We start from the raw sequence: 18,845 nt of genomic DNA on the forward strand, positions 1-18,845 counted from the left end.
GTCAACTCTTGAGTATTTATAACAGAAAGGACTAGTGTTTAAGATAATTTAAAGCATAAACTATTTTTAAGTGGTATTTTTCAGTTTCAAATGAAATAATGCAAACATTTTTTTGGGGGGGAGCGAGGACTGGGGAGGCCAGCTTACTTCCTAATGATGCTATAATGAGGCTAAATTTGACAGTTGGCATCTCCTCAGCAAAGGTCAACTGGACGGGGTACAAAGGGGGAGGCAATTTAAGAGCAGGATGCAGAGAAATAGAAAATTGGCTCAGGATTAAGGATGCACTGTGACTAATCCACAAAACCAATAATCCACAGGTGGACAATATTTCATAGAAGGCGCAGAGGATGCTGCTCCGGCTTTTTAGGTATCAACAAATATTTCCATAACATACAGCTATATCGCTTTGTTTAGGATTTACTTCTTTTTTTCCAACAAAGAAGATTGTGCAGAAATGCTAAAGTGATCTTTTATGCTTTTAAATGACCATCACAGTCTGCAATAAGATGGCCACAATCCGACACAATACCACACAATAGCACGTTACCTTGGATACAAGGCTGGCTCTGTATGCTGCTAGTTGCTTCAGGTACTCTTTCTTTGCAGCCTCGGTTTTCTTTTTATAGACCTGTAACAACAACAAAGAGTCTTAAATTAGAAAGTGCACCTGCTTTTGTTCCTAGAGACATACAATGCAGAATGATAATTGCATGCACACACATGCACACTCACACACACATGCACACACAATTGTATTATATAATATATATATATATATATATATATATCCTCAAAGATTGTGTTCTGTTCCTGAAACAGATTTTTAAGAAGCATGACAATAGGCGAGATAAGAAGAAGATTAACAACAATAAAATTTTCCATTTTACATAAAGCATATGAAAGGATTTATCTGGTTTACTTTGAGAGTAGAGGTAGTTGGCTCAGAAAGATATGATTGATGAAGGTTCCCAGGGAAACCACACACGAGTAAAGAAGCCATTCACATTTATATATGAGCAGATAATCCTACAGTGCATTCAAATCCCGATATATACGTTCCATGCTAAATATAAAAACAAGGACAGAGTTGAGCGATGACCAATGATGTCCAATAAGTAAATCAAAGGTATTGGAGTTGGCAGGCTCATCACTAATTTAAAACTTTTGAGCCTTGAGGTTCTATTTCAAAGCCTCAGGGATTGGCGATGGAGGTCGCAGACACATTTGGGGGTGGAATGGGACCCTGAGTGGCCGAGGACTGCACTCATGCCCTGCCCTGCAGCCTGCTCTGGTCACGGTCACGTCCTTTCCAATGAAAACACTGGATGACACGGATCTGTGGACTCCTCATTGTGAAAAGGTAAAGGTGTTCAGAAATGAATTTCAGTTTACAGAAGTTTTCATTTCTCAGAGGGAATCATCTTGAAAATAAAAGTAAAATCCTCTTAAATTGAGCAGAAGTACTGAAAAACGACTTGCTGCTATGCTAAAGGTCACCTCGCTAAGTTAAACGGGAAGGAGTCATTAGATTCGAAAATGAAAGATTAGCAAAGTGAACACACATGGTTGTCTGCTACTATTATGTCAATTCCTTCAAGCTTTTAGAATCATTTTTTAACAATCCTTTGAAATCAGCCTTAAAGAACAAACTCTTTTTCATCATTTACTGTGTAAACAGAAGTGTATTTTTATCAACAACTATTTAAAATTTCCCACATCTTGAATTTTACAGCAGGGAAGGAGGTTTGGCTAATATTTTGTAATGCTGAACTCAAAAACAGACACAGATGAAGGACTGAAAAGTGGCTTTGGAATTAGTCAGACCAAATACCTGCCAAAGTTGGCAGCAGAGGTCAGTTTGTGGTTTTAGGGTATGTAGAGCCCAGTCCCCAACTGTGAAATTCAAGGTGAGAGAAATATTATTTACTCATGGATATTTTAATTAAAGCAGAACATTTTACTTAAGATAAACAATCAACTGGCCTTGTGAACAGAATTATAAAGTTCCCTATGAAATAAATGTGCTCTTCTTTTAGGGAGGTCTTCAGCCTAGACTTTTATTCTTGGCATTGTGATGTAATGAAAGGCAATTTAATAAGATAATTAAGAATTCATACAATATTACCATATAATCATTGTGCCATCCTTACTAAATATGAAACTCAAGAGACTTAAAATTTGTTTTTTTTTTTTAAATAAATAAACCAATAAATTCTTTGGCTTAAGAACAAGAGTATTCCAAATTCACTGAGCTAATTATTGGAAGCCAAACTCAGATTCTTTTTTGGAAATTTGCACGTGGAAACAAATAACACTAGGGTACAGCAAATGCCTTTGAATAATATGACCCACCCATGTATATGCTATGCCTCGTTTCAGCCACAATCAGAAACACAACGCTCTTTGCTTTTTATTGATTTGTTTTCACCTTGAGAGACAGATTGCTGTTTGTAGTCTTTTCTTCAACCATCTTCTTCAAGACATAATTTATAATTAATGAGTTTAAGCTGACAATGTTTACATTTACGTTTAATACCTTAAAAATATTTCTAGAGGATTTCTCTCCCACGCACATAGAAATCCTATTTAGGACTTTAAAGCAAATATTTAGTAAATACTGTATATTGTTGATCGTAGTATGCATTTATATGCTTGAAGCACTTATGTTTTTATTAATATGCTACTTCATCTGACCCCCAGGCAGCTAACTGGGGCTCACTTAACTTCCAAAGGCAAATAGAACACACCCACAGCATTGCCAAAAGCATCCTTTTCTCAGTAGTAGCAGATAAGATAGGTCGCCAGATGGCCTGATTGTAGCATCATCCATCCTCGTTCTTGCATTGGGTTTCTACTGAAACAGCAACTGTGTGACTAAGGTGCTATCCCTTGGTGGGGCTCCCCACATCTCACAAAGTGTTAACTTCCCTGAAATTTGTTGATTAACAACCATAGGAGGATGGTGGCTAGCAATGTATTTCAGGCTGAATATGTGCCCCCTGCTTTCACTTGGCGATCGATGTTGTTACGAGATGCCTGACTAGCATTCAGAGTGCCCTGTTTTCTACAAATGGCTCCCTATTGGCTATTGATGATTGGCTATGTTGGATCATCACACAAGTGCCTAAATACCACTTTACAAAAGAGAAAACTCATCACTTCATGTTACGTGGATTGATGGGGCCACTCTTTCCTGAATAACTGCAGATAGTCACAGGGAGGATTCAAATGGCAGTCATTTCAGGAGGTATATTTCCATCATTGAGTTTAAAGGAGAGTAGCCCAGATCAGAATTAAAATCTGAGTCAAGTTTCCTCAACAGCAGTTTGGACCTCCACCTCTGAGAACTAGCTAATCGTTCCAATATTATACTGTCTGTCTTTCTAACGTTTTATGAGAATGCTTTTTTCAATTCCATATTTGTTGGAAATGTCTGAAGTAAGACCTCGAATGTATGAGAGAATGATAAAAATATGTGCATATTCAACCTATAGGTGAGGTGGAGAAATTCTTACTTTAGAACAGATATTTAAAAATCATCAGTAAAAATTTCCTCAAAAATGTTTCAAAGCACCTTAGCCATCTTGGCTCAGTATTTAGAGTGTTGGCCCATGGACTGAAGGGTCATGGGTTTGATCCTTGTCAAGGGCCTGTACCTTGGTTCCAGGCTCAATCCTGGTGCCGGTTAGGGCACATGCAGGAGGCAACCAATCGATGTATGTCTCTCACATTGATGTTTCTCTTTCTCTGTCTCTCCCCCTCCCTTCCACTTTCTCTAAAAATCGATGGAAAAAATATCCTCAGGTGAGCATTAACAACAACAAAAATGTTTCAAAGCCACTGTTCATGGAGGGAGAAAGTCTTCTTAAAGAAACCAACAACAGTGCTGACTGCCTTTGGCAATGAACTACCCATGGCGGTGGTGATCAAACCTTCTAACCTAGGAGGATGGGTCTGATTTATATCAAAGTTAAGTTTGGGAAAGAAATGGTCTCTCTCTCAGGGAAAGACAAATATTTTAAAGATATGTGATTCATACAGTAAATATTAGTACTCAGTTGAGCTATAAAATGGCTTCCAAATGGTCTACAGCTGTTTGAAATAAAGTGCAAAGTTAGCCAGATGGGGATTTAAATATCATAATACATCATTTATCCTTTTCTCCAGCTCATCCAAACACTTTTGAATTCATCCTGTCCTAACTTAGTTATATGCTGTGGTTTGTTATTCTAAGAAAGCTACCATATCCTATCTAAGGATTGCATCTCAGTGGTTAAACTAAAACATATATAATGGCTAAACTAAAACATACGTAGATAGACATCAAATAGCAATTCTACAGAATCCATATCCTGTTCATGTAATCTAGTGATTCACTGAATCATTTTTGAAATGCTCTAAATACCAGCAGTACACATGTTTTTACAGGCTAATCATCCCTAATTGAAATCAGCAGTTCAATATCAGTGACTATAATAAACTCAACAAGAAAAAAAATCTAATATACTCTGTCATTGTACTTTTACTTTCTGGTCTTTTCCCACACAATCCATCCAACTCATACAAAAAAGCAAACTCTTATAAATACCACTTAATTCCTTCTTCCTTCCTTCTTTTCTGCTCAGGCTCTTAGTTAATCTCTAGTCATACTTTATTTCAATGAAGCTTTTATAGTAATAATAAGAAAAAATATATAATTCTTCCAATTTTTGTATTCTATTCAAACACTATAAAAAATTAAAAGGCATTTTTTGGAGGTTGACTTCAAATGCAGTTTTCTTACCCCAGTACGAGTTCATATTTATAGAAAATGCTTAGAAATACAGCTATGTATTAGAAATAATAATTTAGCCACCAGTCCCTGCCATATCCTTTAGAAATTAATGTTTGTAGCTTCTTTCAATGCTGTTATTATTCAGGACAGTTAGAGAAAGTACATTTATATTTTATATAGAACTCAGTCCTTGAACGCAGTTAAATTTCCATCTTATGTAAATCGCTCAGCATTTTCTTTAGCATTCCAGAACTCAAAGAACTTTAAAAAGTAGTATTCAGAGGACTGAAAATATTATACAATGTGAGAAAAATCTTGCTATCAATTCCTTTTTGGAACATCTGAATCCATCTAAAAGACCCACATAATAATGCTATGGCCTGTTTCTGGAATGGTAGATATCAGAAACAAGTTCCTTTTCTGTTAAAAAAAAAAAAGGCTACAAAATATATCTGTTCATTTATTAAATGAGGATGACTGGGGCAAGTATGATGCTGTTCATTTAACAATATATTGAATCCTATCTAATAATAGACAAATATGCAAATTGACCGCACCTTCACCACACCCAAGCCACGCCCGCCAACCAGGTCACACCCACCAACCAGGCCACGCCCACCAACCAATCAGGACAAGTATGCAAATTACCCCAACAAAGATGGCGGCTAATTTGCATATCAAGACAGCGTCGAAAGAAGCCAAGAGCTGCAGAAGGGAGTAAAGCTTCAGAGAAGCAAGCAAGCTGGGAGGAGGAAAGGGGAGGAGCGGAGGCGGGGCCGGGGGAGAAGGGAAAAGCAGGCGGGCGGGCCGAGAAGGCGGGGCGGGCAACAAGGGAGGAGCGGAGGCGGGGCCGGGGGCGAAGGGAAAAGCAGGCGGGCTGGCCGAGAAGGCGGGGCGGGCGACAAGGGAGGAGCGGAGGCGGGGTAGAGTGCAGCAGGAAATCCTATTGCAGGATTTTTCCTGCAACGGGAACGCTAGTAATAAATATATCGGTGGCTGTGACAAAAATGACCAGATGACCCGCCTTCACCGGTCTCATCGTCATTACCACTGGCCCTGGCAGCTTTTCATAAAATTTTTTATGTGGGCCAGTTATAATTCTTATATCTTGTATGCTTCAAAGCAGCAAGCTGCTTCAAAAAAGCCAGTTTATTTCACCAGATATATTCAGAAACTGTGCCTGCAACTTACTGGTGGATACAGGACATCAGCCACCGCCACCCACAAAAGGAACCCTGCCCTCAACGGATGACCCCAGGCAATCATTTTCCAGAGATTCCCCCTGGGACATCGTCTAATCATATCTGTGTTGTGTGCATGGAAAAGCACTCCAGGTACAACAAGCAAAATCCTGGAGTGTCTTACAAGACAATCCATGCAAGAAGGTGAAGAGCAATGTCTGGTGCTCACTTTGCAAGAAGTACCTCTGTGTGAAACAAGGCTCATCCTGCTGGGTGGATTGGCACACAGAGGTGGAATATTGGTGCTAGATGAAAGGTAGACCTATTTTCTACAATGTCTCCAAGTTCCATCTTATTCTAACCACTTGTGTCTAATATGTATCTGGTGTGGTGTGAGGCACTCAAACTATGGATTGAAAATCAGCATTAAAAATATGCCTCTGTTAAAAAATAAATTAAAAAATGTGCCTCTATTGTATGCATTTTTTATTAAGCTCTCTCTCTCTCTCTCTCTCTCTCTCTCTCTCTCTCTATATATATATATATATATATCTCGTCTTTAATTCTTTCAACAAGAATGTTTAAATGGTATTTATTATCCCCCATTTCACAAATAAGAAAACAGACTAGAGTGGGTAGTCATTTTACAGCAAGTATGGCAGACCCCTGGTGGAAATCAAATTGATCTGGTTCAAATTTCTACTTTCGTTTACTCAGGGGCTCCTCCTAGCGGCGAGACAACTCCCTTGATGCCTCCCTCAGACACAACAGCAGCGGCCTGATCTGTTTTCTACAGTGGAAGCCCAGGATACAGGGCAGTTCCTGGCACATAGTAGGTGCTCCTGAGGATTCGTTATTGAGGATATAGTCCCTAGTCTCAGCCTTTTTCTTCTGTGAGTCATGATGAGCATGAGTGCTACTAAAAAAAGTACTAAGTTGCATCTTCCACATCGATGGAAACAGAGGATTTGATACACAGATAACAGCCCAACCACCCCAAACATTGGTACCAAGAACACATATAGTGCCACTGATTTGAATAAGTATTTTGTTCAATTTTTCTCCCTAACAATGTCATGAAAATGTTGAAGTGAAATGTTTACTCCTAAAGGAGCACAGGGTATTTCTGTATGTGGACACATATGTGTATGCCACATGCAATAATCCCATTTATGTACCAACCATTATGTGTGTACATACCTGCATCTTAGAAGTAAAATATGCTCACCATTTCATGTAGTTTTAATCGCTCAGTTTCAAATTTTTATAACTATGAACTTTTCTTAGTTTAGAAAATGAACAATTATTTTACGTAACCTTTATTCCTATTTTTTAAAAAATTGGGAAAATGCATACTGTTTATAAGGAAATGGGCAAGATAAACATGTGTGAATGCTATATAGTGCAACGGGACTTTGGCTAACCTTAAGTATTGTTGACATAAAATCCAAATTTTATACTAAGATAAGGGGAAAAAAAGGAAACCGTGCAGCACTTAGAGAGTGGGTGTTTGAGCACCAATGAGGAGTAAATGATTGGATTCCGTGGGCTCGGAGGATTTGTCAGCTGCCTCATAAGTATAATTCTGGCTCTTCATATCCCTGCTGCTTCTAATTTAGCAGGACAGGCTCATAATTGAAGCAAATTAACTATTTACACTTGCCACTTGTACCAGGGGAAGAGGACACAGCAGCGGGAAAGCATGAGTAGGAAATTACATTCTTCCCACTTGTGTCAGATCTCCCCTTATATAAACACATTAACAGTAATTTCATGAGGCGTCAAACATAGGAATAAATACGGAGGGATAAAATAATGAGGTGTTGCTATTGAGCCGAACTGCTATGGCGAATATCTTTGGATATGAATTATGCATCCTGAAAGAAGGCATATGTTACAGTATTCAAACAGTTCCCTGCAAGCGCTCTTTGCTCATTAGGCTCTGGATCTCAAGGTAAATCTACTCTCCTCTTCCATCCACCACATCACTAGCATTTACAAAAATACACTCCCTGCGCCCCGTGGGCTGTGGTTTCTCCTGACTACATCAAACTCTGAGCAGGCCTTCCACTCCATTTTTAGCCTAACAGCATGTTTATTTAGTTCTTTGGCTGGAGCTTTAAAGCCATTTAATGTAATGTAAACAAGAACATTTTGTTTGTAATTTGCTAAACGTATTACAGCCCGACTGTGTCTCCAATTAGGAACTTAAGGTTCATTTAGTCATTTACATCTGGTTCTGATTTAAGGTGACTTTCCTTTTCCACTTACGAGCTGACTTTCCCTGGCAGAAAAGGACCCAAGAACCCTTTATAGCTCTTTGGACCCATCCCTCCTGCTTCGAAGCTGGACGGACCCTTTAATTGAGAAGGAATTGATTTGTTCTCTCTTGTCCCTGCAGACCCCAGATCCTAGGCTTCGGTGACCAGAATCAAGAGAATCCAGAAAGAATGGAGATAACACAGGAAATTTAGCTGGAACCTCATAAAAAAAGATGCTGAGGGTTGCCGAAACTCCAAGGAGTACTAACACAAAGGGCATGATACTGTCACAGCATTGTTTTTCTCCCTCTGCAGTTCCAGGCAGTGAAAGAGACGTAGCAAAGACCAACATCGCAGCCATACTTATGTTTTATTTCCCTCTCTCCATCTGGTGCCTTTTAAACAACTTAGCATGCTTCTGAAATGGGCTCTGCATTGTCTTACGATTCATTAGCATTTAAAACCTCCGGTTGGCATCCCAAACCCAATTCTGCCCCCATCCCACCTTCAGTGCCATCTTCCCAAGTATTTAAACCAAGAGAGTTCCCACACGTGAAGGCTGTTCAGTGGCTTGGGTAGGAACGAGTAGTTGCCAGGGATGTTTTGTGTTCCTGGAGGATTTTTACCGCTTCTTTCCGTTTTCTGGTGAGTTTTCTTCTCGGAGAGAGGCTTCCCAGGAACCAAAGTCCACAGAGTTCTGAAAATAAAGACCTGCCCTCTGCGGCGGCTGGTCATTCCCACCCGCACTCCACAGCGAGGCAGCCTGTGATGCACACACAGCGGCTCCCTTAGTCATGTTCCCTCCGGCTGCTAAGAAAACATTCAGTTGTAATCTCGCTAATGGCTGTTTTCCCTTAAATATTGTAATTTTCGGAGCCCCCTAATAAGCCATCAATAGTTTTGTCCATTTCCCCCAGTCTGTGTTTCTCTTTGTGGCTGTTCCTAATTGTGGGCTATTATGACAACAGGGTTTGTGAACAATGGTGGCTCATGAAATCCTAGCTTCCTACTTGAACCAGCTGCCTCCACCACGCCGGTCGCGTCACATGGGGCTGTTCTGTGTAACGTGTGCATTTGTCCTAAATTTTGAAGTTGAACGGCCTGCCTCTCATCTGCGCGAGCAACATGCCTCTACAAATGCATAGCAGTCTGTGCTCCCCAATTTGAATACTGAATGAGAGTAAAATACAATTAATTTAAGTTTGAAACAGAGATATTACGTTATGTTGGCACAATGCGTCAACATAAAGGGAGAGAACAGGTGGTAACACACCATAATAACACTTCTGGATATTTTGCTGAAATTCTCTGGATGCTCAAATGTGCATCCTAGGAGGGCATATTCGCTTTGCTGGCAACTCCTGCAAACTGTCAGGGAAGGACTGCCCTGTAGCAGCTGAGCCGTGGCCCGTCGATGCATATGCTCCCCGTGGTAAGCGCCATGTCCGATTCCACCTATTGGAAACTCTTTCTTCTTGTCCCTGGGATGGGCCTGCATTCTATGTGTGTCACAAACCATACTTTTTTTAAACCACTGGACTTGGATTATGGAATTGCTTTATAATACCCAATTGAGTTATATGGGGCTAACTATTATTTAATTTCATCCCTTACTTATAAAACAAAGTCTCCAAAAAACCCTCAACTATTTCCACTAAGAGAGAACCCAAAGTTACTTATTATATTTGAAATAAAATTCAGAAGAGAAAGAGGAAAACCTTTTGTCATTGTATGTCAAAGCCTTAAATGATCATTGTGATCACATCTCTTTTAGAAAGTCTTAGCCCCAATTTTGAAAGGCAGAATGGGGCAATGGGAGTAATTTCCCTTTTTAACATGACAGTAAAAAATAGTGACTCTTCCATTCTTTGGGTCTGTAACTACCTTATATCAGCCATTTTCAAAGGGTGGGCCACAGGGATTTTAAAACATGCAATACCTGACTATTTAGTCAGGGGCACTGACCACTTTCCTTTAGACTGTCAAATTTCAAAAGTGTCAACAACCAATATAACAATAGCCATCCAGTGTGAGTGAATCGAAATTATACCTATTTTTTTTGTCAGATTGTGCCACAGAATTCTAGTGATTAGTTTATGTGCACCATGAGATGAAAAAAGTTGAAAATAGCTGCCTTATATGATGAGATAAAAAGATAGTAAAATGGCCCTGGCCAGTGTGGCTCAGTGGTTGAGCCGACCTATGAACCAGGAGGTAACAGTTCCATTCCCAGTCAGGCACATACCCGGATTGTGGGCTTGATCCGCAGTGTGGGGTGTGAAGGAGGCAGCTAATCAATGATTCTCATCATTGATGTTTCTATCTCTCTCTCCCTCTCCCTTCCTCTCTGAAATCAACACAAATTATATTAAAAAAAGAAAGTAAAATGTTATCTTAATGTTCCCCTCTTGCTATAATAAAAATAAAAGGCCCCATTGTAATAGAATTAGTGGTTAAACCCTACATATTTATATTTGCTGCCTTGAGGAATTACCTAACTCTCACAATAAGAACATACATCCTTAAATGTCTAACCACTATGCTGTACACCTGAAACTAACATAATATCAAATGTCAACTGTAATTGAAAAATAAAAAAAAGAACATTCTCCTTTTCCACCAGAAACGTGGCTACAAGTACTGACTTTTTATATTGCTAATGTGAAGGACCAATCATGGGTTAGGAAAGGCTTTTATAGACCTCTGCCTTTTAAAACTACTGGTCTTAAAACCACATGACCTCCTCTAGTTGGGGGGCAGGTAATTAGGAAAAGTTACCGGGGGTCAGAAAGATAGATAAGGAAGGGTCAGATGGCTGGTAGTACAGGCAATTGGTTTCTTGAAATACAACTTTGACAAAGTAGAAGCTAAGGAAGCACAGAGGAGCTTGGAATAACACTCCCTGCTGAGTCACTGGGTCAGGGGTGGGGGGAGAGGGGCCGAGTCAGGGATGGGGGGAGAGGGGCTGAGTCAGGGGCTATCAAAGCAGAGAGAGGTATGTCCTTGAGTGCGGCATCCTGGGTGGAGCAGGGAGGGATTAGGATCACAAAAGCCAGAGCAAAGGAGCGGCTTTGAGACTGCTGGTCCATGTGCACTGTTCCTCATTTAGCGACGTTCTGCTGGGTGGAGGAATGGAGACACTGCACAATTTTACTGCGAATGGCCAGCATCAGTTAGGAGCCACACCTCCGCTTTGGGACTGTGAGAGCACATTGATCTGAGTTAGGACAGAAACCAGTTCTAAAATCCTGAACCAAGTCTATTAGGTTTTCGGTAGAATCCCACACACAATGCCAACTCTTCTCTGATCAGGGAAATGGGTGTTTAACTGAGCGCGCAGAGAAGGCTTCAGAGTGTGTGCTCCATCCTGGCAGCACGGTGCTCCACCTGAGAGGCCTAGGCAGCCGTGCCCTGCGGCTGACAGTCTTGGAAAGGGCATAAGGAAATGCAGAGAGTTCCGATAGTAAAAGACAGCTTCGGCTTAGAGCAAAGGAGGTGGGAGAGAAGTGGGGAGGTAGGTTCTATGTTTCCTTAGCACCTGGCTTTGTCATTACAGCTGTAATTGATTTCAGAGTTGGTTAGACAAGAACGGTATGTTGAGTGATAAGTTCTAGTCACAGGAATTCTATGTACCAACCATATAATCTTAGACAAATCATTCAACAGAATAGGGACTCTGTCTCATTCTCTGCTGTATCTCCAGTGTCTAGAACAGTGCCTGGGGCACATAGTAAATACTCAACAGATATTTGTTGAAAGAATAAGTGAATGAATTGAACTATCTAGCCCCATGTCATAATCTGCAAAATTTGGATTAAAGTATCTACAAGTATTGAGCAGAACAAATGGCATAAATCACGTGATAACATTCTTGTAAGTACAAAACACTACATACATCATAAATGTTGATATGTGTTTACAATATATAGGTACTTCTAGATGTACATAGTTTTGAGATTTTCTGTTTTTTACATACTTTCTTGGACCTAATGAATAGAGGTAAATGTCTCTATCAAGAATCAAATATGGCCCTGGCTGGTTTGGCTCAGTGGATAGAGCGTCAGCCTGCGGACTCAAGGGTCCCAGGTTCGATTCCGGTCAAGGGCATGTACCTTGGTTGCAGGCACATACCCAGTAGGGAGTGTGCAGGAGGCAGCTGATCGATGTTTCTCTCTCATCAATGTTTCTAACTCTCTATCCCTCTCCCTTCCTCTCTGTAAAAAATCAATAAAAAAATATATAAAAGAATCAAATATGGAACTAATACATCATTAACGCAATTCACTATTCTGTAACAGCTAAAGCTACATCCACAGATTTGTTTCAATAACTATATTTTGATGATAATGCTTATCTAACTTTTTCTTTGTGACAATTAAATTCTAGATGTTAACAATGGTAATCTAGTCTCTGGTTTAGAATCATGAGATCAATGTTGCTTGAGGTGGGCTACATCTATGTACTGGACACTTGCTCTCCCTCCTTGGTTCCCATCCTCCTTAAGACCTTCTGGGCTGAGAGCAAAGTTGTCTCATGTGGGCCTCCCTAAGTATGGTCCTCAGTCACATCACGGCAATCTGCGAGAGAAGAAAATAAGCAGGCATCTGGGCCCATTTAACGCAGCATAGAAATATGGTGTATGTGGGATTTAATAACATTCCCTGGTAGTCTTTAGGGAATCGCCAAGGGTAGAAACCCTTAAATTTGAGGTTCACTTAGCAAAGAGCAAAGAGGGTTTTGATGACAAAAGGGTAAATAGTAAGTGCTGAAGAGAGGTGTGGACAGTTTGGAAAATACTTTTAGTACTTTTTTAGTCTTTATGATCACATTGGCAATATGAAGGAATGAGGTAATTCTGGCTGGGATATATAAAAGTCCTTCCAAAAGCAACTGCACTATGTAAACTTTGAAACAAAGACTAACATGCTATTTATAGAGGGGCAATAAAGGAGTGTAAAATTCTGTGAAAGAAAAAGACTCCTGAAATCTGGTTCTGATGGGGCACGTTCTTCTCAGCCTTAGTTCTAGCAGCCGAAGAATTCACCCAGCGCCCTCAGAAGCCATTTCTTTGGGGGTGCATACACTTTCTCAAGTCGTGGTGATTCCCACTCCATTTTGCATCTTACCTGTTTTTGCTCTTCTCCTAAACCATCCCACATTGAAGCCACAATTTTAGAGACTTCACCGAAGGTCGCGTTTGGATTTTGGCCCTTGATGGCAGCCTGAGTGTCACGAAAGAACAATGCATAGGCAGACACAGGCTTCTGGGGCTCATTCGGGTCCTTCTTCTTCTTCTTTTTGGGGGTTTTTGGTTTTTTCCCCATGTCAGAGGCAGGTCGCTTCTCTCCGCCATTGATCTGAAATAAAAATAAAATGGGAATTATAGAGGAACGGAGAAAATTTGGAGACAAATCATACTGTTGTTCTGATTTGAGACTTACACAGACATACTCATCTGTCCACATCACACAAACACAGACATACCAAAGGGACACTTCGTTTTGTTGTCGTTGCTGTGTTTCAGATAAAACTTCATATTTCCTGTAGTTTTCATGTTCATCTGCTGCCAAATTTACATAGCTTTAACATAATATTATTGATTCTTTTTATACTATTATACTGTTAAATATTACCCCTTAACTCTCTTAAGTTTTTCTCTTTCTTATTCAGGAAGCTTAATGCTAAGTTGCATTGTAACTACGACAGGTGAAAATTCCTTTTGTAGAAACCCTACTGTCTGAACAGTCTAACTTGTTTTCTTCTGAGTTTATCCTTTTCTTCCTAATTATGACTTTTAAACCATGGTGGGCAACATGCCCAGTGATTGAAATTGAATGGCTTTTGATGTCACACTTAGGTCTGTAGAACGGATGCTCATGGTTTAGAAAATGGCATAATCTGGACTGTAGGTCAGTGATGTCCAACGGAACTTTATGCAATGAAGGTAAACTTCTATAATCCGCACAATTAAGTGTGGTAGCCACCAGCCACATGTAACAAATGAGCATGTGAAGTGGAAGCTAACATGAATAAGACAAAATTTTTATTTTATTTCATTTTAATGGCTTTAAATTTAAATAGCTACACGTGGCTAGTGGCTACCATGTTGGCCAGTAAATCTAGAATCTAATATTTCTAGAACAGCTTTATGCTCACTTTAAAAATAGATTCTATTTTCTCCCATCGTGTTCGAGTGTGAATATTCAGATAACTTAAATTGTTATTCTGACACAAGTGGAAAACACACACAATGTATTTAAGACATAGGCATTTGAATATTAACTTTGATCTGAACTAATTATATGTAATGCCACTTTACCCATCTCTGTAGAAGGAGCGATTTTGGCTAGGATTTCTTTCTAGCTCTAAAATGATATGAATCTACATGATTATCAAGTAGATCCTGCAGGAATCCTCTTTCCAAGTGCCTTTCCCACCAACATAAAGGTCCATGAATACTACTTCCTGATGGAGCTGCCACTATCATGGGAGATTCTACACCCTCACCTTCTATTGTTATTGCTGTTGCTTTTTCTTTTCTGTAAACGTAATATAATATATAGTTTACTCAGATAAATTACTGGTGGGGTAATTTGTGTCCAATAACTGCCATCGTTGAAGAGGAACCAGGACATCCTGAGAGGCCAGTGGGTACCACGTCAGAGGATCTGCACTCATGCCCTTATTTGCTATTTTTAGCTGGGCAAATTCCCTGGGCCGCTATTTCTTCTGCAAACAGTTGCAACGTCATTTTGTGAGATGGTATATGTGATACTATATGATCTCTAAAACTTTAAAATGACATTCAAATGTTAATTGTGAGATGCTAGAAACTTCAAAAAAATTCACTGAATGAATGGAAAGGAATGACCTTAATACTAATTTGTGATGCCATATGGTCACAGTTTAAAAGATATGTCTAAGAACCAAAAACAAGGCAGGATAAAAACTAAATGAATTATTTTTCTTTAGTGAGAGAGATATTTAAAAGATGACCATTTTTAAGTTGTCTACTGAAGCAGATCAACATCCCGATGGAGACAGGATGCTCTGAACTGAGCTGACAAGCTAATATAGACGAACACTAGAAGATAACTTCCCTAGGATGGAGCTAAGAGGTGAGCCTGTGGAATGGTTGGTCCCATGTAAATCTGTCAGAAGACTGGCATGTTGAGACTGAGTTGAGACTGGGAAAACTGGTGTAATAGCTATAAACTAAACATACAGGCAATTATGACCTATAACAGTGATCTCAAATACAGCTGCACATTGGAATCATCTGGGAAACTTTTAAATAATATCCTCATACCCAGGCTCTCTTTGCATTGATTAAATCAGAATGCCTAGGAGTAGGAGACACCTCATGATACCCTTAACTCTACCTCTCCAACTGGCATTTAAATACTTAGGAGATAAACCAAACAAGCAAACTTTCCCTTTGCCTCAAGGCTACATATAGGCATATCCTTCTTGTCTTCACAACCAGCTCCTCCAGGTGGTTGTCTGTGCTGGCCCTATACAGCCTCTGCAACTCTCTCTCTCTTTTTTTTTTTTTTATAAAATATGTATTTTATTGATTTTTTACAGAGAGGAAGGGAGAAGAATAGAGAGCCAGAAACATCGATGAGAGAGAAACATCGATCAGCTGCCTCCTGCACACCCCCGACTGGGGATGTGCCCGCAACCAAGGTACATGCCCTTGACCAGAATCGAACCCGGGACCCTTCAGTCCGCAGACCGATGCTCTATCCACTGAGCCAAGCCGGTTAGGGCTGCAACTCTCTTAATGTGCCTTACCATCACTAAGCTCTCAACAAGGTCACCACAGGCCACATTGCTAAATCCAATGGACTTTTTGACTTGATTTCTCACTGTGAGCACTTTCTCTTCCAAGAGTTCCATTTCCCTACGTAGCACATATTAAACTTATAATTATACAACAATCTATGTATTTAGATCTTCTTCCGTTCCACATATAAGCACTGGGAGGGCAAGGCCCACAACTGGTTTTGCTCACTAGCACTTACGTTTCCTGACACACAGTAAGTGTTTTGCATGTGTTATAACTGTAATTAAAATAATAACAAAATAATAATACAATTCAAAGAATGAATGAATCAAAGCATAAGTGGTTTCTGTTACAGGAATTTAAGCCTCACTAATTTACTTGAGTACTTGATGACAATATGTGGGAAGACAGAAAACATGGATAGATCTTTAAAAAGTATTTGACATGTTAATAGTAATTTTTTCCGGGTTATAAGGCTGAGTCTTTATGATTTTCCTTTTTTACATTTTTTTATAATTTCCAAATTTTGTAGACATGACCATTTCTATATTCTCAATAATAAAATACTTATTAAAAAGAAAAAGAAGTCAAGAAAGTCTACAATAAAGCAAATTACAAATGGAGTGATTATGATATTGGAGGTCATATTTCATGAAGGAATGGAAATATTTAGAAATAGGAAACAAAGTATGGAGAAATGAATGTTTATACATATGGAATATTACCTGGACTCATTTAAAATTTTTAAATTTATATTTATTGTTGAAAATATTACAGATGTCCCCTTTTTCATACCCATTAACTCCTTGACTCCTACCTCTCCTCCTCCCCCCTCCAGGCCTTCATCATTTTAAATTTTAACTAAAAAATTAATGATTGGACACATTGAAATCTCCATGATTGCATATAACAGTATATTAATGAGTTTGGAAAATAATCAAAAGTCAATCATAGAGATAAATTTCCTATGATTCAATATAGTTGTTCTTATTAAAACATTTCCCCAAAGTATTCAATAGTTTTTCTCCTCCATTGTCTAAAATTGTTTGAACTCCATGCTTGTTTCCTTTTGAAACTGGTATTAGGACAGTATGGTGTAACTTTTAGTTCTACTGGCTGAAATGACCAGCTGTAACAGAAAGGACATATTTGACAACATGGGCCTACTTTCTGGAGATGATCTGAGGAAGCAGGAGAACCTGTTACTGCCAGTAAGAAGCTCTAAGTATCAAGTGTATGAAAACAACAAATTACCCTTTAGAGGCAATGTATAGCAACTCTGTAGGAAACTCTAAGCAATCCCATGCAACCAATGGATTCGGTTCATTCATTGTCTGGAGGCTTTCCCTATGTTTCTGGCTTGTGTAGGGTTAGTCAGATCAGACTTGCTCAACCTGAGAGTTTCATTTACTAGAAGCAAGCATTTCATGACTCAGCCTCCACATTCTCAAGGCTCAGGAGATGCCATGTATGCGTTATGAAGCATCACCCTGGAGCTTCAACCGTCTCTCTGATTGAATACTGGAGATGCACTAAGCTGTGAAGCTGGGGTGTCATCCCCATTGCGGCCAGACTGTCAGCCAGTCACAACATTACATCACTTTGTTCTTTGCCATGCTTGAAAGCAAGAGCCTATTGATATACTTTTCTTTTAAATACTCATGTGAAACTCAGTTTGAATTATCTGCCATCGAAGAAAACTGACATCTAAGAGGACCAACATAAAGAACACACATAAAATATTCATTTCTCAAGATTCACTGCCTTTCTTTCCTAATTAAACTAGATCACTAAAACTGTATTCTTCTAACATTGTAATATTCTGACCATTTACAGAATTTTCCTCATAGGAATGAACTATGATCTAAGATAATACCTTGGCTTTCATCAAAGGCTGATGTAAGAAGAAAAAAAACACACAGAACTATGTATGAAAGATCTTTATAAAAAAAATAAAATGTCTTTGAAAGGACTCATTTATTTTATTGCTAAATGTTCTCTGTATAAAGACTTACTGGGTTTGCATACTAGCTTTGCTTTCACTTTAGGATGCACTATAATGGAATGAAAACTCCCTGGTTGGTGTCTAATGTATTCAAGTGCGCAGGCAGTGCTATGAACAGTAAGGCTGTCTACCTCTTGACCACTGGGCATTATCTTCTGATCTGTGGGGGTCTTGTTTTTATTTTGCATTTTTCTTTTGTTTGGGAGGATACAGGAGTGAGCTGTTATTTTAGGTTATGTATAATGAACTGGGAATGTGTAAGGCCTACTTTTTTGGAGGTAGTTCCATCACATATTTGAAAAACACATGGCCATTGTTCATATGCAAAGCCTCCTTCACAAAAGAAATGTAGCTGTTATTTGGATCTCCTTACATGCCAGTAACAGGTTGCATAATGAAAGATATCTATTTTTTTTTTGACCACTATTTGGAATGAACACAATAATGATGAATATGATTGTGGTGGAAAAATTAGCTAAATGGATTTGTACTATGTCTCTGGACCTTAATTTTGAGTATTTTTTCTGGATTCTAAATTCTTACTTAGATGGATGAAAGTGCATAATTTTATGTCCTAATTTTCTAAGAGGCCCTGACTGCTAAAGTCTAGAGTAGTACTCTCATAGAATTTTCTGGAAAGATGAAAATGTTCTCTGCACTGTCTGAGAACATTTACTGATTTAATTTTAATTAGTTAGATTGGTTAGATTTAAATGTACATGGGCGTACATGACCAGTGGCTACTGTATTGGACAATATGGTACTGTGTATTGGGCATTGTTTTAGAGTATAATATTTATAAAGTTACCAGGGTTCCAAGGCTGAAGAGTTA

The 18,845-nt window shown here is 39.2% G+C and overlaps 1 protein-coding gene across 1 annotated transcript in view; it reads right to left on the reverse strand.

The window, feature by feature from the left end:
- Positions 1-18,845, reverse strand: part of TOX (thymocyte selection associated high mobility group box) — a gene marked incomplete at its 5' end in the record, with an annotated part of 311,293 nt that overhangs the window by 21,152 nt on the left and 271,296 nt on the right. Inside the window, 2 exons of the mRNA XM_079796582.1 lie at positions 551-631; positions 13,346-13,576. Of these exons, the coding sequence (XP_079652708.1) occupies positions 551-631; positions 13,346-13,576 (312 nt within the window). The remainder of the gene's footprint in view (positions 1-550; positions 632-13,345; positions 13,577-18,845) is intronic.

Source organism: Cnephaeus nilssonii, assembly GCF_951640355.1.
Source record: "Cnephaeus nilssonii genome assembly, chromosome: 18".
NCBI classification, from domain to species: domain Eukaryota; kingdom Metazoa; phylum Chordata; class Mammalia; order Chiroptera; family Vespertilionidae; genus Cnephaeus; species Cnephaeus nilssonii.